Genomic DNA, 21908 nt, shown 5'->3' with positions numbered 1-21908 from the left:
ATGAGATTTGATTTATAAAGAATTAAAGTAGGGGAATAAAATTAATGCCAATCAACATGGGTTTATAGAAAATAAATCCTGTCAAATTAACTTGATGTCTTTTTTGATGAGATTACAAGTTTAGTTGATAAAGGTAATACTGTTGATGTAATACACTTAGACTTCTGTAAGGCATTTGACTTGATACTGCACATTTTGATTAAAAAACTAGAACATATACAATTAACATGGCACACATTAAATAGGTTAAAAGCTGGCTGACTGATAGCTCTCAAAATGTAATTGTAAATGGGAAATCATCATCGAGCAGGTGTATTTCCAGTGGGGTCCCTTAGGAATTGGTTCTTGGCCTTATGCTATTTAACATTTTTATCAATGACCTGGAAGAAAACATTAAATCATCACTGATAAAATTTGCAAATAACACAAAGATAGGGGGGAGTGGTAAATAATGAAGAGAACAGGTCACTGACACAGCACAATTTGGATTGCTTGGTAAGCTGAGCGCAAGCAAACAATATGCATTTTAATACAGCTAAATATAAATGTACACATCTAGAAACAAAGAACATAGGCCATACTTTAATGGATGGGGGACTCTATCCTGGGAAGCAGTGACTCTGAAAAAGATTTGAGGGTTGTGGTGGATAATCAGCTGAATATGAACTCCCAGTGTGATACTTTGGCCAAAAGGGCTAATGCTATCCTTGGATGCATAAACAGGAGCATCTTGAATAGCAGAAGAGAGGTTATTTTACCTCTGTAATTGGCATTGGTGCAACTGCTACTGGAATATTGTGTCCAGGTCTGATTTCCATAGTTCAAGAGGGATATTGATAAATTAGAGAGGGTTCAGAGAAATGTCATGAGACTGATTAGAGGATTAGAAAACATGCCTTATAGTGATAGACTCAAGGAGCTCAATCTATTTAGCTTAACAAAGAGAAAGGGGTGACTTGATTACAGTCTGTAAGTACCTATATGGAGAACAAATATTTGATAATGGGCTCTTTAATCTAGCAGAGAAAGGTATAACATGATTCAACAGCTGGAAAATGAAGCTAGACAAATTCAGACCGGAAATAAGGTGCATATTTTTAACAGTAAGAGTAATTAATCATTGGAACAACTTCCGAAGGGTCATGATGGACTCTCCATCACTGGCGATTTTTAAATCAAGATGGGATGTTTTTCTAAAAGCTCTGCACTCGGAATTCTTTTGGGAAAGTTCTATGGCCCGTGATGTACAGGAGGTCAGACAAGCTGATCACAAGGGTCCCTTCTGGCCTTGAACTCTATGAATCTTTATGATATGTCTAAATTAGCATTTCCATAGGTGTTTGGCCTGGTCTACATACAGATTTTGTACTAGTATAACTATTTTAGTTAGGGGTGTGATTTCTTTTTACTGAAATAGTTGTACTGCTATAACCCCTAGTGTGGATGCAGTTATATCAGTGTAAAGATTCCTTATACTGTTGTAGCTTATTCCCTTCCTGTACAAGAATAGCTAAAGCTGTAAAAAAAGCACCCTTATATCTAGTCCAATAGGGGGTTTGTACCACTTTAACTATACAGATCTCAGGCTTTGCCTATACTACAGGCCCTTTGCCGGTATAGATATACCAGTACAGCTATACCACAGAAGCCCCTAATGTAGACACAGCTTATGCCAAAAGAAAAACTCCTTGTTGGCACAGTAACAGCACCTTCCCAAATGATATTAGCTATTCGAAGCACTCTTCTGTTGGCACAGCTGCGTCTGCATGGGGTATTTTGCCAGCCTAGCTGTGTCAGTGAGGGGGGTTGGTTTATTTATACCCTGACTGACATAACTATACTAACAAAACTGTGCGGTTTAAACCTGGCCTCAGTAAAGCAGTACAACCTTTTGTGTGTAGATAAGCTAACTTGGGTCAATTGTCAAACAACTGGCTCAGGTTACAACAGGGGCAAAAACCCAGCGAATATGTCTAGACTAGAATATGTCTGCACTAGAATTTGTAGCTCGAGCTGATGGATTGCCAATTAAGTTTAGTTAACTAATGCTTTAGTACACACTAGTCTGGATACTTGAAAAATAGTTTGTTCCAGGACACAAATGTTGGAAGCGGAGTGCCCCAAGGGTTGGTCCTGGGGCCGGTTTTGTTCAATATCTTCATTAATGATCTGGAGGATGCCGTGGACTGCACCCTCAGCAAGTTTGCAGATGACACTAAACTGGGAGGAGTGGTAGATACGCTGGAAGGTATGGATAGGATACAGGTAGGGTGACCAGACGTCCCGATAAAATCGGGACCATCCCGATATTTAGGTGTTTGTCCAGCGTCCCGATCGATCTTCAGTCGGGATGCTGCACTCCGCTTTTTTTTTTTTTTTCTACGCCGGCAGCACTCGGCTGTTCTCGGCTTTTTATTTTTCCCCTCTCCTCTGACTGCAGGCAGCACTTAGCTGTTCTCGGTTGGTTTTTTTCCCCCCTCTCCTGAAAACCAGAGGCTGAAGGTATGCATAGCTAAGGGAGGGGCATAATCTCCTCTGACTGCCCGCAGCATTCGGCTGTTCTCCCCTCCACCCCCCCCCCCCCAACTGCCGGCAGCACTGGGCCACAGTAGGTAATTGGGAGAGGGAGCTGTTTGTGTCATTACAGCATTGCCAGCAGATCAAGGGACGTAATCATTCCCCTCTATTCGACATTGGTGAGGCCTCATCTGGAGTACTGTGTCCAATTTTGGGCCCCCCACTACAAGAAGGGTGTGGAAAGATTGGAGAGAGTCCAGCAGAGGGCAACAAAAATGATTAGGGAGCTGGAGCTCATGACTTATGAGGAGAGGCTGAGGGAACTGGGATTGTTTAGTCTGCAGAAGAGAAGCAATGCTCCTACTAATGCAGCCCAATATGCCGTTAGCCTTCTTGGCAACAAGGGCATACTGCTGACTCATATCCAGCTTCTCCTCCACTGAACTTGGGTTCTATTCCCAGCTCACCCACTGACTCTCTCAAGCAAGTCCACAACCTCTCTGTTTCACCGTTTGTAAACATGAAGATGATAATACTAACCTGCTTCACGCAAGGGTCCTTTATCAATGTCTGTCAGGCTCTCTGAGATTTGTGGATGGAGGATATAGGAATATTGCCGCTTCCGGTCTAGCCAAAATGCTTCCGCTAAAAGTACCTTCCTTGTCCAAGTCACTTCCCTCTTCAGATGCTTTCACTGGGTTCCCCGCTCCCTCTGCACAGAGCTCAAGCTCCTTATTCTTCCCTTCAAGGCTCTGCACAGCTCTGTGCCCAGCAACTCTCGTTTCCTTGTATAAAGCCCCCTCAGGTCCAGTCCTCTCCCCTGCATGCTCCTTTCTCCTCCCACACTTGACTTTGTGCTTTCCTTCATATCATACCTTGTGACTGGAATAGCGTCCTTTAAATTCACTTTATTCATGTAGTCATGTATCACCAATCTCCTCTTCCTGCCGTCTGCTCCCACCTTCACCTTTAATCTTCCTAAAGTATCTGTCTAAATTACATTAGGGAATGAATTGGATTGCAAGAGATGCTCAGCGAACTCTGTCTTCTTGGTTGTTTGTTAAGTGCATGTACACCTATGACATTGTATAGACAACAGCAGAGAACAGATGTGCTTTTATTCACTCGTTTTTTTCTTTTCCCATTTTGATGAAAATAGGAGGGGTTGTTTGGGTTTAACCTGGCCCTTTGGTGGCTGCAGGGCTGGATTGACCATTAGGCACAGTAGGTACATGCCTAGGGGCACTGGCATTCAAGGGGTGCCTAAACATTCAAATTTTGCTAGTCCTGGGTCCATCAGGGGGCAGGGCCAGGGCCAGCTGAGGGGGAGACAGCCCCATGCAGCCCTGCTGGAGTGCTCCTCACTCAATCTGGTGGACAGAGTCACTACTTCCCAGTGGGGCTGGTGAGTGTGGCCGGGGGACAGGGCTTGGGAGAATGGGTCTCTGGAGGGCTTTGTGGCGTGGCTCTGGGCAGTACGGGGGTGAGGGGTGCTGGGCAGTGTGGGGGGTTTGTGGGTGGCTCTGGGCAGTGGGAGATCTGTGGGAGGCACTGGGAAGTTGTAGTGGGGCTGTGCGGGGGGAGAGGGTGCTCCGAGCCATCGTGGGCAGCGGGGGCACCTCGCAGCTCCCGGCTGCCATGGGCAGTGGGAGATGGTGGGGCTGCGAGCCACTGCAAGGTGACAGGGGGTGCTCCAAGCCACCATGGATGGTGTGGGGGGTGGTCCGAGCCCCTGCACTTGGGGTGCCCCAGGTGTAAATCCGGCCCGGAGTGGCTGCATCCCAAATACTGTGGCACTGGGCTAGTGCATGACTCCCTGAAAATGAAACTGACTAGAGAGTCACTATAATCAAGAATAAAACTGACCAGACTACTTTCGCTGGTCAAGCTGACTGAAGTGAAAAAATACACAAACAACATAAATAAAAATATTATTATTTGTATTGTGGTAGTGCCCTGTGGTGGGGCAGCTGCCACACACAGGGAGATGGAAGGTTAAAGCAGCCATCAAGGAGGCTGCGCAAAACCCAACCAATGGGAGGAGGGCTTGTAGAGAGCCAATCAGAAGAAGGCTTGTTGGAGCAGCCAATCAGGGCCAGGGAGGGCCATATAAGAAGGGCTGCTCAGCAGAGCAAGGGGAGTCTCTCCCTGGAGTGCAAAGGAGAAGGACTGGCTGCCTTAGAGGAGTACCTTAGATAGAGCAGTGTTAGGCAGGGTCAGAGGAGCAGTAGGGAGCTCCAGCTTGAGGACTGCCAGACTGAGGCCTCTGGTACAAAGGGCTTTGAAGATGCTAGGGCTATGGGGAAGTGGCCTAGGGAAATAGGCGGCGGGAGTTGGAGGAGCGGCAGCGTGTGGCCGCTGGCTATAGGGTCCCTGGGTCAGTGGCTGGAGTAGTGGGCTGGCCTGCCCCTCCCCTTTTTTCCCCCACTTGCCACAAAGAGGGGTGGCCAGTATTCAGACTGTAGTTTACCCCTTGAGGTGAGGGGGCTAGACCGAAGGCTGCAGTAGGCCACAGTGGCAAGTGGATGAACTAGAGACAGCTGGTTCCCCCGGAAGGGGAAGAGAATGGAGCACAGATGGAGGGCTGTGCCCAGAAGAAGATGCCGGGGAGCGATGTGTGTCCTAGAGGTGTAGCAGAAGTGACGGTGGTGAGACACTAGGGGAAGGTGCACTGGCAACCAAGAGCTAATTCCCAGCACGGCCAGCAGGAGGCACTGCGGTGGTGAGTCTCACCCCATTATATGCCCCCAATCAGGATCAGGGCCTCCTTCAGCTAGGAACCATACATAGACAGCCACCTCCCTGTCCCAGGGAGCTGAGAACTGTATTTATAAAGCACAGCCATGCCTGTCCTTGTTCAAGTGCTTGGAGTATTGTAACAATAAATTCATAATCTCTTAAAGCCAAACAGATAAACCCAACTGAAGGGTCCAATACATAAAAAATGGGGAAGAGGAAGGGAATAAGTATTGGGGCTGCAGTGGCCATAATGAAATACAACAATGGGGTGGAAAACAGCTTTGAGATGTTTCTTAGACATGGGGAAAGATGGATGGAGGTGGCTATCAATGGGAAGTGAATTCCATCTAGCGCACAGCACATCCACAACCTCAGCCCTTTCTGACCTGAGACATGGCTGGAACCAGGAGGACTCTGTAACAAATCATTTATTGGATGAATGTTGCCCTTTCTTCTGTACACAAATTATCTGAACAGACTTTGATTTTACGAGTTTGCTTGTTATTCCACATCATCCAAACTCTTCATGCTACAAACATATTCCAGACCCATTTGACCAGATCTTTGATCAGTTATTATTTGCAATCAGCGGCCTGAGGCCTTGTCTACACAACAGGGAACAGTTGATCTAAGCTATGCAATTTGAGTTACGTGAATAGCATAACTCAAGTTGATGTAGCTTAGATCTACTTACCACGGGGTCCACACTACACAATGGTGACAGGAGATGCTCTTGCGTCGATTCCCCTTACTCTTCTTGATATAGTGGAGTACAGGAGTCACCGGGAGAGCGATCAGCGGTCGATTTAGCAGGTCTTCAGTAGACCCGCTAAATCGACCACCGATGCATCGATTGCCGCTTGTTGATCCCCCAGTAAGTGTAGACAAGCCCTTAGACACATGTATTCTTTCTGATTTGACTGAAACTTTTGTAAACAGGAGAGAAATCAAAGGCCTTCTCTACACTGGCAAAAATGGGACCTGCAATGGTGGAAGCTGTAGTGTATACGAGACTCGGGTATTCTTACTACTGTCACTGTGTTACCTAACCCTGAGATTCAGCTATACTACACCTTCCACCATTGGGGCACCATGATGAATTACAGGTCTTCTTCTTTTTTGACAGTGCAAATTCAGCCAGAATTCTGTACTGAGAGTTCCACTGTGAACCTTCACATGAACCCAAACGTGCACAGGTGTTTGCTTTCCACAAACTTGCTTGCAAACAAACCAAACAAAATCACTCATTTCCACATTTGTGGACAAAAAGGAAAAAATACCACAATGAGTTTCTGGGTTTAGTGCACAGAGGTTGGAAAGTCCTTTTTTCTTTTTGTATTATTTGCCAGATATTAGATGTGACAATGAGAATGTTTTAAAATTCTTTGATTTAATAAACTGAGGTGCTGTTGGTAATGGGGTGACCAGACGTATCAATATTAGGGGCTTTGTCTTATATAGGAACCTAGTAACCCTACCCCGTCCCGAGTCCTAATTTTTCATACTTGCTATCTGGTCACCCTAGTATTGGTAACAAAGGGAGGAGACTTTGTCTTGAGACATCCATTTAATTAATATGACAGCAGAAATAAATAGGATATTGATATCATCATGCAGATTTCATTCTTCTGACTGTTGCAGGTGATGTTTTTTGTGCCCTTATTCAGCTTATGCATAGAGAACTCAACGAGGCCCTCTGTCACAGAGTTGTAATTAGAGCCCTTAGGCAGATCGTCCATTTGAATAAATGGATGTAGCTCCATTAAAGTCAATGGTACTACACGAATTTATACCAGCTAAGGATCCGGCCCTTAAACTTCAACAAGGAGACTGTAAACTGAATAAACAGATGGAGAAGAAGAGAAGAGTTGTGATCAAGAATGGAAACATTCAGGATAAACAAGAATTGCACCGCACTAAAGAAAAACATTCAGTGGGATGAGAATCATTCCCTGCCTCTCTGCATATCTGTGGGAGGCCATAGACCACACATCCTTCAACTTGGACCTTCAGGGGTTACCTGGTGGTGGCTCCCCCATCTTGTCCTCACATTATTTTAAGCTATTTCTTTCAGTTAATGCACAAAGATGCTCTCTTTAAAGCCACCAAGTCTGAACAATACAGGACGTGGTCCAAACCTCCACCCCCTTCTGAAAAGGGGTATTCATACCAGAGAATATCTCGCACTTTCAGATCATTCCACTCACTTTTCCAATGCCCCCCACAGCATCACGTGCTTTAGTGGAGGAGAAATGTGTAGGGAGAGGGGCACGACTTCCGTTTATTGGCTCAGAGGGAATGCTAGAGAGCCATATCCACTCCCACGCTGGCTGGCACATGGCAGCTCCAAGGGAACATAGTCTGCCAGCAAAGGGGCATGGCCAGCCCCTCATCTCAGCTGCCATCTGCAGCAATGCTAGCTGGTGGCTCGCACTGTGAAATCCAGCAGGATCTGTCAGGGGTGCTGGAACAGCTTGTATAGTGGGGGTGCTGAGAGCCATTGAACCAAACTGTAAACCATGTATATGATGGAAACCGCTTGAAGCCAGAGGGTGCAGCAGCACCCCCCGCATCCCTAGTTCCAGCACCTACAGGGTCTGTGGAGCAGAAGATGCACCTGAGGAGTGTCTCTGGCTCCTCTGGCTGCCACTCTCAGGGCTGGCCAGAGAAGGATTTAGTCCTGAGGCTTAAAAACAGCCTCTCTTCCTGAAGTTCTTACTGCAGGAGATAGCTAGCTCCCATTGACTTCAAAGTGCCTGTAACAGAGCTAGAAATAATGCCTAGTTCTTAGATCATGTTTTTCATCAGTAGAGATCAAAGCACTATACATAGCAGGTGGGGAAACTGAGGCATGGGGATGGGAAGTGACTTGCCCAAGGTCACCCAGAAGTGGAGCCAGGAACAGAAGCCAGATCTTCTGATGCTCAGTCCTGTGCCTGGACTCTGGCTCTCCCTCAGCCTGTATCTTCCCCTTTTCTGACCTGAACTTGTGACACCACCGTTATTTCTCTGCCTGTGCATTGTATTGTCAGAAAGGCAGAGTGAGGAGAGATGCAGCTAAGGCAGATTGAAAATTTGGATCCAGCAGCTCCACAAGCTTTTATGTCTAAATATCGCAGATGAATCCAAGCAGTGTAGGAAGGTAAGTACCCCATGTTCTGCCACGCCAGCATACAATGTGATGATCTAAAGGGACTCGTGCAGGTCATATTTGGCCCGAAGTTATGGCAAAGCAAGTGGAAGTGACTAACCTATTTTCATAGCCCAAAATGGAGCAATTAACATTAACAGTGAAAAGTAAATTAGATGTTTAAAAATTCTCAGATTTCACAATCTAAGGTGATCAAGTTTGGTTGTGGTGGGGCACATCCCTACCCCAGTCAGGAAAGGGTTAAAGAGCTCCTTTGCCCACAGGGCCGGCTTGAGGAAGTGCGGGGCCTGATTTGAATATCCGGCAGCGGTCCGGGTCTTCGGCGGCACTTCGGCGGCGGGTCCTTCACTCGCTCCGGGTCTTCTGCGGCACTGAAGGACCCGCCGTCGAAATGCCGCTGAAGACCCGGAGCGAGTGAAGGAGCCACCGCCGCCGTGCCGCCGAAGACCCAGACCGCTGCCGGGTGAGGAAAAAAATTAAAAAGGTGCCTAAGTTAGGCGCTCTTCTTTAGGGCACGGGGCCCTTTTGGGCGCGGGGCCCGATTCGGGGGGATTGGGGGAATCGGCCTAAAGCTGGTCCTGTCTGCCCGTAATCAGCCCCAACCCAGTGCACCTGGCAGGCTTGTCAAGCCTGGAAATGGGCAGGTCCTTAAAGGAGAGGATCTCAGCATAGTGTGACACTCTGAGAGGAGCGGGACTGTAACTCAGAGCTCCACGGCCCCTGGAAGCAGGGGATGCTGACCAGCAAAACAGCTCGTGAGCCTGGGCGGCCCTGGCCCTCTCAGAAAGGAGAAGAGCTGATACTTTTCTTTTCATTGGCTTCCCACGGGCCTAGGACTCCGCTTTTTGTGGCCTGAGGAATCACACTGACTTTTGGTGTGGACAACTTTAACTCCCCCACTTCTTCCCCCTCATCCCCCCACCCCCCGCAAAAGGGTCAATACTTTAAGTAGCACAGCCAGAGGGCCGTGCCCTTGACTCTGTCAGGAGCAGTGCCCACCCTCTCCCCAAGGGGGCAGTAGAGAGGTATAGCCTGCTACAAATGGCAGTGAATGCAGGTGAGCGCTTCCCAACCCTGACACAAGAGTAAATTAGCGGAAGCTGGGAAACCCATGCACAGGAGAGACAGAAAATCCAAGCAGCACTGATCCAGAGCAGGGATGCAAATGGCTGACGGAGAGCCAGCGACAACAGGCAGCCACGGCAGTTTCTGCAGCAACTGTTACAACAGTGGGCCACTCAACAACAGCTACAAACAACCCAACAGCAGCAGCTGCTAGGTGCGATGGCAACCAGCAGAAGAACCTGCAACCAAACTTACTACAACTACTGACAGGGCTACAGCCTGCCAGGGCAGCTGGAGTCTGGCAGCCAGGTTGAGAGCCTGGGGCCTGTGCTCCCATCAGTACCAATGAAGCTGACTAAGATGGGGCCTGGCGACTCCCTGAGGCTTTCTGGACCATTTTTGAGTGAGTGGCAGTGGCCTCCCAATGGCCTTCAGAACACTGAGCCCTTGTGCTGGTCCCCTACCTGATTGGCCCAGTCTAGGCAGCCTACTGAGGGTTTGACCCTGTGGGATTACACAGGTTAAGGCTGCCATCCTGAACTTTCTCACTATCTTAAAAGAAATGCACTGCTGCCACTTCTGGATGGAAATGGGAGCCCAGCGTGTGTGTGTGTGGGGGGGGGGGGGGGGTGTTGGCCCAAAAACAGAAGGAATGTTGCTGCTGATGGTTATGGCCAGACAAGCAGACTGCAGCCCAAGTGGCTGAGTCAGTACTGGTTGAACAGTTCATACAAATATTCCCCCACTGGTTGATACTGAGACGCCATCCAGGGTCTCTATCAGAGGCTGTGCAGCTGATGAGAAAACTTTATAGCCTCAGGGGAACCTAGGGTGACCAGATGTCCCGATTTTATACGGACAGTCCCGATATTTGGGACATTGTCTTATATAGGCACCTATTACCCCCCACCCTGTGTCCCGATTTTTCACACTTGTTGTCTGGTCACCCTAGGGGAACCCCCTGAACCAGGGGGAAGGAACAACCTGGGGCTAAGAAGCTAATCCAGCCTGATGTGAAGCCAGCCAGATGAGACAATGGGCTCAAAGCACTACAGGGTTCCTCATGTGGGCTACTGGGACACATCTGAAGAGAATGCCCCCTGATGGACAAAAGGACCCCCAAAACAACAGTTCCCATGTGGATCAATGGGACCAAAGTGCAAGGTCTGTTGGATAACAAGGGGAAGATATTAAGATTGCATATTCAATAAGCCAGCATCCCAAATGGGAGCCCACCATGAGGCATGAGAGGTGAAGCAAGCACATATGACTGGAAATGTACCATGCACACAAGAAATATGGCTTGAGGGATAAAGGGCATGGCTGGCCCTAAGTCTGATGAGTACCTAGGCAAGCGACAAAATGGCAACACTGTAGTGAGGAAACACTTAAAGAGGAAGCAGTAACAAATACCCAACAGTAGGTAGAGATGGCTTAGGATGTTATATTGGGATGAGATGGTGAGATCTCTTGTACTGGATGCCCCTTGCAGCACATTTAGGCACGTACTGCTTCACATCATGTGTAGCCTGCCTGAGACATATTACCAGGATTTGGCCAGGACAGTCAAAAGCCACATTCACACTGGCTGTTTTAGTGACCTTATGCCCCCGGGGGTAAATTCCCATTGAAATGTGTAGGATATTACCAGCTTCATCACAGGACAGACTGTATGTAAATAAGTCAAATTTAGAGCCAAAATCTGCCTCAGATGCAAATGTATTATTCTGACCAAAGTCAACAGGAACCTGCGATGGGCTATACAAACCCCACACAGCACAACCTGGGCTTAATGAGGGCTCAGGTGGTTCCAATCTGTTGCAGCTGTGAGAAATGACAGCCCTGGAGGAAGACACTTCAGAGGAAAAACCTCAGCTCAGCTGATGGCAGACCAAGGAGGAGAGCAAATATTCAATGCTCAGCTACTGAAGAGAGGGCTGACTGAAGGCAGGTGCTCCCCAGCTGACAGTTCACTGGTGTCCCCTCCTCAGAAAAGGGAGGGCCAGATGCTAATGGACATTGAGAGGGAATCATCCCTTTTACCTGTGAACTCAATCCCTTGTTTTTGTTCACTGATTACCCTGGAAGGGGAGAGACTTTGAAGTGACCTGGGTGAAGGACCAATTCACAGGAAGAGACAGATCACCACAGGCCACGAGTAACTGTCCACAGAAGATACCTGATGGGGCGACAGCTGCTATGCCAACCCTGGCCAGAAGAAGTCACTAGCGGTGAGTTAACCCCTTCTCAGAAGCCCATGCACAGACAGAGAAGGCTGGTATTTTTTCTTTGCTGTTGCTTTTACAGCTGAAAATCAGAGTGGAAAGCAGTCCAGCCACAAAGTACCATTGAAATCAGCAGATCAATGTGAAGAGGGGTCTGAATAATCTAGGGATCTTAAGAAAAAAGGACTTTGGGTTGGCCTAGCGATCTGATGGTAATACAATATGCACAGATGCAGAGATCCAAGCCTAAAGCTCCCAGCTTGGCAAAGATTGGAAGTATTGTGAAGGTAGAAGTCTCAGACCTTAGAAGGGAGGAAATACCTTCTGCAAAGAATGGCACTGATGAACTACAAAGGGCTTTCTGCAGGGTTTGGTCAGGGAGAAAACCCTATACAAAGAATGAAAGAGATCCATAAAGACAGCTCCCCTATGCCCTCCCATGGTGGCCCAGGGAAAATGATGAGGCAATTTTTAGGGTTCTGAGTAACTTGTAGTAGTTCCCAAATAATGTATTCAAATAAATAGGGGAAAGGGTACTGACAGCCTCTCCATTGCCAGATAGTCTTATAATTCTACAAAGGTGGGGGAGGGGATATTTTCTCCTGTGATAGAAAGATATGTTCAGAAAGATAGAAGGAAAACTGGTTTTCAGAATATTTTGGGGGGGAGGTGGAGAAAACGCTACATGATAAAGGGTCACGTGATAAAGATACTGAGGCACTCAACTGGAGTACTTGTACATGGTCCATTAATCTATGTTCTAAAGTGGCTGAGTACAAGGAACACTAACGTAACATACGTGAAGGGTGTAATATGGAAGCATGTACTCCAGTGTCATAATTATATAACAAAACTTTTAAAAAAATTTATATTTTCCATTGAAATAGATCCCTAGATTTTTAAAAACATTGCGTACATTGTAAAGACATTAGTTTTGTATATGGTGTTGCACTTATGTAACTACTTTCATCACAGGAACTCAGTAATTATGGATGCATTAAACCATACAAACACACCTGCAAAATAGGTGTGGCAAGATGCTATCCCTTTAAGAGCGTGGCAAGGTGGGAAATCTTTCTAGGATATAAAATAATCTCCAGAGGGAAGGCTGTGATGAAGGAAAGACCAGCAGGAACAGCAGTATGGATTCTACAGCCTAGAATGGGAGTTCTGAGGTATGGGTTGTTCCTGATTTTTGTTTGTTTGGTTTTTGTTGTTGTTGTTAAACTGCAATTTGGCCTTTCATTCCTTGAATCCTTGTACTGCTAAGGCTCAGGGGTCCATATGGCTCTGCATTGCAGTAGGCACGTATCCCCATTTTACAAATGAGGAAACTAGGGTTAAAGCTAACATTTTCAAGAGTGGCCTCAGTTGGGGACTGTCCTACTACTAGAGTAACCAGACGTCTGATAGTCAAAGACCTTCGCATCCACAGCTTCCATGGACATCATTGATTGAAGTGGAATAAGCACCAATGCGCCTCAAAGGAGCACCTAAAAATGGAGGCCAACAAAATTAATGGAAGTTTCCAGAAATGTTGACCTCAGTGGCTTGACCATGGTCACTTAGTGTAGTCACTATCAGAGCTAGGATATTAGAACCCAGGAGTCCGAAGTGCTAGTCCTCTGCTCTAACCACTAGACTGCACAGCTTCCAAACACCCTGTGGAAAATCCCTGCCTAAAGGGCACGCTAACTGGTCCAAAGGGGTAGAAATTCCTGAGAACTTTATGGTAAGAATAATTACTAGATTGCTGGGTCTCTGTGCAGCCACAACTTCAGCTGTGAACCCACACAGTGAGCACAGGGTAGGGGGAGCCAGAAGGATGCCATCTCAGTCTTGGCATCATTTCCTGGCTGCTGTAAAAATTCATATTTTGGCATTTCCATCATTGCTTTTTAAAAATAAATGAAATATAAGATGTAGTACAGTGGATGCTATTAATTCCTGTTTTAACAGATGAAGAAAAATATGCTTTCATTCTAGCAAGTGGAAAATTCTGCTGTGACTAAAATGACATTCTCCTGGTTCCTGTGTCTAGGCTGTGTCTGTGCTCAGAGCTGCAGGAAGTGAGACACAGTTGAATGTCACTTGTTCGAACAAACTAATTTTTCAGAAGGCAGTTCCTTTGAGTATTAAAAAAAGCAACAGTTCATTTTTGTGCCACTTCTTAAAGGGGATGGGGGAAGCCACAGGCTTGTGTGTGTCATTATTTAGAACAATGCAAAGCTGACAAGAGTACAGAGAAAGGAGAAGGGGATACATACATTACCTAACTAGGAACAGGCAACAGAAGGTGAAATCCTGACCCCATTGAAGACAAGGGGAGTCTTGCAACTGACTTCAGTGGAGCCAAGATTTCAGCCAGAGCTGGGGCTGGAGGGGGTTCCCTGATGCTGTCCCCACCCCACTCCCCAATCTAGAACAAAATAGTGATATTTAGTTCTACCCCCTTAAGAAGAACTTAAGGAAAAGTAGTGACCTCAGGAGCCTGATCTATATAAGCACTTCCTCTACAAAGCACAGCAGGTTGGTGAAAGCTCCAGGGTGCCTGATCCAACGCCCTTTGAAGCCAGGGGAAGGGATTTAGGCCCTCTGAGCTCAGCAGCCCAGGGCACAGCGCAGGCTTCTCCCTCCCCCTTGATTCTCCGGCGCTGCAAAGGTATTTTGCAGGGGGTGGAGTGCAGTAAGGAAGGACCTTATAAAAGCGCGAACACCCACCACCTTGTGCCATCGCCGCGGCACAGACGCTGGTGCATGGGTGGAATCGAGGGCGGGCGCCTGGCACCTCTGGAGCCAGATGGTCCTTCCCTGCGCTCAGCAGGGCCCTGTCTGCCACATCCCGGAGGGGCGCGCGGTATTGCGTGGCCAAGCGGCCGGGCGGGGGTTCAGCCCCAGACCTGCCTCTCTCCCCAGGGGGTTACAGCGCTGCACAGTCCGAATCTAGCCCTGGGCAGAAAAACACACCAGGGCCAGCGAAGGTGCAGATTTTCGCGGGGTCCGAGAAAGAGGGAGAGGCAGGCGGCCGCCTGAGAGGCAGGAGGTCTAGACAACTCCTACCCCCTACCACGGGCTTCCCCTCTTGCAAAACTGAAGTATAATTGACACACACTAGACTAAGTGCCCGGACAGCCCCACGCCCAGCCCAGCCAGGGGCGATCTCCCGCACTGCTTCGGGCCAAAAGGTGGCCAGCAGGAGAGGGGAAGCCGTTTGAGGTGACTAAAGAGGGGCGGCCTCGCCCCTCACCTCCTGGCATCAGCCGCTCTGATCAGAGCTCAGCGAAATCAGCCTAGGGTTACCGAGCGAGGGCAGCGGCTGCCCCAGGAGGAGGAGAGAGGGCAGGGCCACATCCTCATTCCCCCTGTTAGATCGGGCCAGGAAAAGTTGTTAGTAGCCTCCCCCCCCCCCCCCCATTATTGTCCTAGGAAAGTAGCGGTAGCAGCATCTAGGCTGAGGAGGGGGGCGCAGTCCAGTCCTCCAGCCGCCGCCCCCCCGAGGCCGGGATCGCCCCATCACCACGCCACTCTCAGCCCTCACCGTGCAGTTAACCGCTTGCAAAATCTGCAAGCAGCAGGGAGCAAACTGGAGCCGAAGCTTGGGGGGAATCAAGGACGGAGCCTGGCTCCTGTCTGCTTAGAAGGGAAGGTGTTTCGCTACAGTAGCAATAACAATGACAGCAAATCCCCTGGCCTCACCCCGGAGCCGGGAAGGGAACCCCTCCATGAAACACACCGTAACCCCCGTTACACACCGTAACCCTTCCGTGCCCGGTACAGACCCACTTCCCTACCGGACAGATCTGTACGGGGCCACCTGTGCACACAGTAGCCCAGAGGTCTCTCCCCGCCCCCAGCATAAGTGACCCCGCCGCCCCTGGTTTGCAAGCACAGAAGCGCCCTTGCAGTAACCCCCCCCCCGCCGCCGGACCCCCCTGCCCGGGCACCGGGCTCGGAGGGCAGCTCGGGGGCTCCTTACCCAGCCCTGGCACGAAGGTGTTGAGGAACAAGCAGATGACCGCCACGGGGAACGGCATGTAGGGGATGGCAGCGCGCAGGGGTCCCTTCTTCTCCCGGACTTGCACCACCACCCCGCTGGAGGGGGCAGTGCCCCTGCTGGGCTCCCCGGCCGCCGCCGGGGCAGGCTCCCCTTCTTTGGGAAGCGGATCCATGGCTGGCGCGGAGCTCGCCCGCTGCTAGAGGCGGCCGCGCCGGAGCGGGTCTCGGCTGAGCTGGGCTGGGGGCACAGGGAGCCTGTCTGTGCTGGTGTCTCTGGCTCAGGAGTGGGAGCTGCCGCTGCTGCTGTGCTGAACAAGCGCTCCGGCTCCTGAGTGCTCGGCTTAAAGAGACAGTGCGCTGCCACACTCACTCGGGCACACACAGTCTCCCCCCACACTCCCCAACACACACCCTCTCTCTCACACACGCACCTTCTCTCTCACACAGTCACTCACACACACTCCACCAACACACTCCCTCTCTCTCACATACGCAGTTTCTCACATACAGTCCCCCAACACACACACGCTCACACACACTGTCCCCAACACACACACACTCTCTCACAGTCTCCCTCACACTCCCCCAACACACACACACTCACACACAGTCTCCCTCACGCTCTCCCCAATGCACATTCTCTTTCTCTCTCACACACACTCTCTCTCACACACACTTCTCCACACAGCTACATCTAATCTCACTCCTCAATTTCTCTCTCTCTAGACTAGGATAGATGGTCATGTTTAAAATGTATTAACTAAACTGGAAAAGGGCATTCTGATTCTGAAATACAGGTCTGCATAAGGATTTAGGATATGTCTACACTGGCAGAGTTATCTCGCCAGCAGTTACAGTGCCACTCAGAGAGCACTGAAGGACAACCACTGTTGTGTATTCACACTGTGAGCTGCCTACACAATAGCGTGTTCACACTTGCCACACTTGCAGCCGTATTCAGAGCAGTGCACTCTGGGCAGCTATCCCACAGAGCATCTCTTCCTCTTCTGCTGCCAAGAGTTGTGGGAAGGTGGAGTGGGTCATGGGGCATCCTGGGTCCAGTCCCAATGACCCGTGATGCATTGCTTCACATCCCAGCAATCCTTGTGTTTCCATCCGCATTTGATGCCATCTTTCAACAGTTTGTGTACTGCGCGCTCTGCCTCTTCGGTCTGCGGGAATGGATCGCAAACTGTTGACCAGTATGCTGCTCACTCTAACACATCACGAGTGGCAGTGGAGTTATTCCTTAAGCTACAAAGGTAAGAGGAGTTTGACATTGATCTCGCCACGCGTAGTAGCTACAACACAAGATTGCTTGTGGCATTCACGGACTTGCTGACCACAGTGGAACGCTGCTTTCGGGCTCAGGAAACAAGCACTGAGTGGTGGGATCACATCGTCATGCATGTCTGGGATGACGAGCAATGGATGCAGAACTTTCTAATGAGGAAAGCCATATTCATGAGACTGTGTGCATAGGCATCAACTTTTCCCGGTGCTGGTGGGTGCTCGTCCCCGTCCCTGCCCCACCCCCCTCACCCCTTCCCTGCCCAAATTCCAACCCCTTCCCCAAAGTCCCTGCCCCAACTCCAACCCCTCCCTGCCCCTATTGGACTCCTTCCCCAAATCTGCGCCCTGGCCCCGCCTCTTCCCGGAGCACGCCGCATTCCCCCTCCTCTCCCCTCCCTCCCAGCGCTTGCCCCCGCAAAACAGCTGTTTCACGGCGGCAAGCACTGGGAGCTGGGGGAGAAGTGGGGACATGGCGTGCTCAGGGGAGGAGGCGGAGCAGAGGTGAGCTGGGGTGAGGGGACAGAGTGGGGAGCTGCCAGTTTTTCCCCATGGGTGCTCAAGCCCTATGACTGTGTGATGAGCTCATCCCAGCCTTACAGTGCAAGGACACGAGAATGAGAACTGCCCTGTCATTGGAGAAGTGTGTGGCAATTGCACTGTGGAAGCTGGTTACTCCAGACTGCTACGGATCAGTCTCTAACCAGTTTGGAGTGGGAAAGTTGACGGTAGGACTCATGTTGATGGAAGTGTGCAGGGCCATTAATCGCATCCTGCTCCAAAAGACTGTGACTCTGGGCAACGTCTGTGACATTGTGGATGGCTTTGCACAAATGGGCTTCCCTAACTGAGAAGGGGCAATAGATGGCACGCATGTTCTAATTCTGGCACCAGGGCACCTAGCCACTGAGTACATTAATCAGAAGACGTATTTCTCTATGGTTGTCCAGGCGTTTCTGGATCACCATGGGCGTTTCATGGACATTAATGCAGGCTGGTCTGGAAAGGTACATGATGGATGCATCTTTCGTAGCACTGGCCTGTTCAGGAAGCTGCAAGCTGGGACTTTCTTCCTGGACCAGAAGATCACCGTAGGGGAAGTCAAAATGCCCATTGTGATGCTGGGAGACCCTGCCTACTCCTTAATGCTGTGGCTTATGAAACCATACACGGGGAACCTTGACAGCAGCAAGGAGCAGTTCAACAATAGGCTGAGCAAGTGCAGAATGACTGTTGAGTGTGCTTTTGGCCGTTTAAAGGCCCACTGGTGCTGCCTCTATGGGAAGCTGGATCTGGCTGATGACAATATGCCTATGCTTATAGCCGCATGCTTCACGCTCCATAATATTTGTGAAGGGAAGGGTGAAAGCTTCACTTGGGGCTGCACCACTGAGGCTCAGTGCCTGGAGGCTGAATTTGAAAAGCCAGAGAGCAGGGCTATTAGCGGGGCGCAGCGCAGGGCCATAAGGATCATGGATCTTGAGGCAGCAATTTGAAGCTGAAAGCCACTAATATTTGTTGTTAATGCACAGGAGTGCAGTGCTTATAATGCTAGGAGGTGATTGTGATTGATGCAAGTGATGCACTGTGAATGTTTAAGAAAATTGCCTGTTGATGTACAGGGCTCTGTTTGATTTCAATTAATAGAATAAAGATTGCTTTCAAACCAAAACAATTCTTTTATTAGAAAACAACAACCGGAGGAGAGAGACAAGAAAACAAATCAGCACTGTGGGGGATCGGGGAAAGGAGGGTCACAGGAGGAGGTTGGGTCCCAGGACAGTTAAAGATTTGTGTATGTCCAGGTATTATATGCAACTTTGTCCTTTGGAGTACAGTGCAGTGGGTACTGTACTTCAGCAGGGCTAACCTGCACAGGGATGGGGGTTGAGTGCAGTGGGTACTGGGAGTCCACAGGGCTGGACTGTGACAGGGCAGGAGTGGAATGCAGTGGGTACAGGCTGGAGATGGGAGGTTGATAGCAGTATGTTGGTAGTGTCTGGGGGGGGGGCGCATGGGAAAGAGTTTTGCGACAGCGGCTGCAAGGGAGGGCAGGCATGTAGCTGCTCAGTTTGCAGTGCTAGTAGTGCCTGGAGTGTGTCTGCTTGGCACTCCATAACATTTAAGAGCCGCTCGTGGCTTCGTTCTGGTGCACCGAATTTTCCTTTTGGTCCCTCTTCTCGCTGTCCTGCCACTCCTTCAATTCCTGTTTCTCGGCAGCAGAGTGCATCATGACATTATGCAGAAAGTCCTCTTTAGTTTTTCGTGGCCGCTTTCTAATTCTGCGCAGCCGCTCAGCTGGTGATAACAAAGAGGGAGGCTGGGCTCCCAAGGTCATATCTGTGAAGCCAAAATGCAACATTTTACAGAAGCAGTATTGTTTGCAACACAGAGACCACTGATTCAGTGATTTAAAACACAGCCACTATTCACACACCTGTCACTAACTGGCTGACCCCAGGCAAGCACACATGAGCCACAAGACCCCCAAAAGGATGAGTAACCACAGGGGCAGGGGAAATCAGTGTTCCAGAATCGTACTGTACACTGGGCATGTGGCGCTTGGGGAGACCCAGCACTGTAGGGGGGGCCTTATAATCATTATTGTCCCCACATTTTCCACAGGTTGTGTTCATTATGGAAGATATCTCGCTGCTGAGGGTGAGCAGGGAATCAAGGGAGGGTCTTCTCCAAGACTGCAGCTTCTGCCCTGACCCTTATGCAGCTGGCCTGTGTGCAGGAATGGTCCCCCTCACCTCCACCCCAGTTACAGCAGAGTGGTGTGGGAAAGTTACCCTTAATGGGGCAAGAAACAAAGCAGCTCTGCTGAAGAACCTGTGGTAGCGGATTGCCCAGTATCTCCATGAGAGTTTCCTGGAGATCTCTGAGGCACATTCCCAGAAAGTGAGGGAGTCAATCAACACCCTGTTCTGCCAGTCGGACTAGGCATGTGGTGGTACATGCATCATACAGACACAAGCCTGCTTTCTGCCCCCAACAACTTCCTTCAGTGATCCCCAAAATCAAAGCCACTTACTAGGGGCCTCCTCTCCTGTTTGTGTTTTGCCAATCTCCAATAGCTGTGACTAGCTAGCCTCCTCTGGCCTCTGGGGTAGAAAAGAGCTCCTGGCTGCATGCATCTCTAACCTCTGAGTCGTCCTCTGCCTCTGGGTCCCCCTCCCTTTCCACATCCTCGTCCAAGATTTCCTCCTCCTGGCTCGGTCCACTCTTGACTGGCATGCGAGCCACTGAAGTATCCACAGTGGCCTTCGCAGTGGAGGTGGGGTTGCCACCGAGTATTGCTTCCAGCTCTTTATAGAACCAGCAGCTCATGGGAGCAGCACCGGAGCAGCGATTTGCCTCCCGTGCCTTGTGGTAGGCGTTCCGCGGTTCCTTCACTTTGACCCTACACTGCAGTGTGTCCTGATCATAGCCCCTTTCTATCATGCATCATGAAATCTGTCCATAGGTATAATAATTCCTACGGCTAGAGCGCAGCTGGGATTGGACAGCCTCCTCTCCCCATATGCTGTTGAGGTCCAGCAGCTTTGCATTACTCCAAGCAGGGGATCGCCTGGTGCATGGAGCAGGCATGGTCATCTGGAAAGATGCGCTAAGACCACTGCACACGTCACCAAACAAACAGGAAGGAGACTTTCAAAATTCCCAAGGAATTTAAGGGGTGGAGCTCACAGTTGGTCATCTGAGGGCAGGGCAGTAGAGTTCAAACCAATGACCAGCGAGGCGAGAACAGGCATTGTGGGAAACCTCCCCGAGGCCAATTGTAGCGCTGTAATCAACCAGGGTGTCTACACTGGCACTGCAGCGCTGTAGCCCCAGCGTAGAAAGCTGTACGCCTCTCTTGGGGTGGGTTTTTTACAGTGCTGCAACTGCAGAGTTTCTGTGCAGTAAGTGGCTTGGCAGTGTGTACACCTCGGGAGTTACACCACAGAAAGATGCTTTGCAGGGCAGAAAGTTGCCAGTGTAGACAAGGTCTTAGAGTGGTAAAACCAAAGTGATGTAGTTATATGGTATTGCCTGTGTAGACAAGCCTAGGCTCACACCCCAAGGTTGAGCAGGACCAGCTCACATTTTCAGACATGACTTGCCCTTTGTAGGCTGGGTGCAAAGTCCTGTTTAAAATCATATTAGTTAAGACAGGTTAGTTGATCCTGGTCAACACTGATGGGAGTCAAATGGGCATGTTAACTAATGTTTTAAAACATGCCCCTTTTCCCTAGTCTCCACATGCTTACAGTCTCTCGCACACACATTCTCTAAAACCCACCCCCATAGCCTTCTGCATGTCCAGCTACACTCACAGACATCCACATACTGACATACACCTCATCATGTACACACATTACCTACATGTGGCTTTCTATGGCCTGGTCTACACTTAAAAATTAGATCCACCTAGCTACATTGTTCAGGGCTGTGAAAACCTAACCTACACCACCACCACCCCCAGATGTGGCTAGGTCCATAGAAGAATTCTTCCATCAACCTAGCTACCACCTCTCAGAGAGGTGTATTAGGTGTATTGGTGGAAACCCCCCTTCAGTGCAGGAAGCATCTGTGCTATGGTGTTATAACACCACAGCTGTACCACCCTAACCATGCAACTGTAGTGTAGACATACCCTTACACTTATACATCTCACTGTCTCTCATACACAGAGAGAGAGAGAGCTTCTACCAGCATAAACCAAGAGTAATTCCAGTGAAATCAATAGAGCCACACTGGTGTGAAATGGCTGTTGGTGAGAAAAGCAGGCCCATTGTCACACATGCTCTCCCCCAATCTCAAATATATGCTGCACGTACATAGACGCTTAGAGACTGTCTCTCAGACACTGCACATCTGGCAAATGAGGATAAGAGAAAGGCAGGGCAGAAAGATATTTGATTTAATCATTTTGAGGG

General features: G+C 49.4%; 1 protein-coding gene across 1 annotated transcript in view; it reads right to left on the bottom strand.

Annotated features, from left to right (window-relative positions):
• The window catches only part of STUM (stum, mechanosensory transduction mediator homolog), a 66578-nt gene extending 50237 nt beyond the window's left edge, over positions 1–16341 (bottom strand). The window contains exon 1 of the mRNA XM_054023877.1: positions 15674–16341. Within this exon, the coding sequence (XP_053879852.1) occupies positions 15674–15866 (193 nt within the window). The 5' untranslated portion in view covers positions 15867–16341. The remainder of the gene's footprint in view (positions 1–15673) is intronic.
• Between the last annotated feature and the right edge of the window lie 5567 nt (positions 16342–21908).

This window comes from Malaclemys terrapin, chromosome 3, assembly GCF_027887155.1.
Source record: "Malaclemys terrapin pileata isolate rMalTer1 chromosome 3, rMalTer1.hap1, whole genome shotgun sequence".
Taxonomy (NCBI): Eukaryota; Metazoa; Chordata; order Testudines; family Emydidae; genus Malaclemys; species Malaclemys terrapin.
This window is presented reverse-complemented; position numbering and strand designations above follow the sequence as displayed.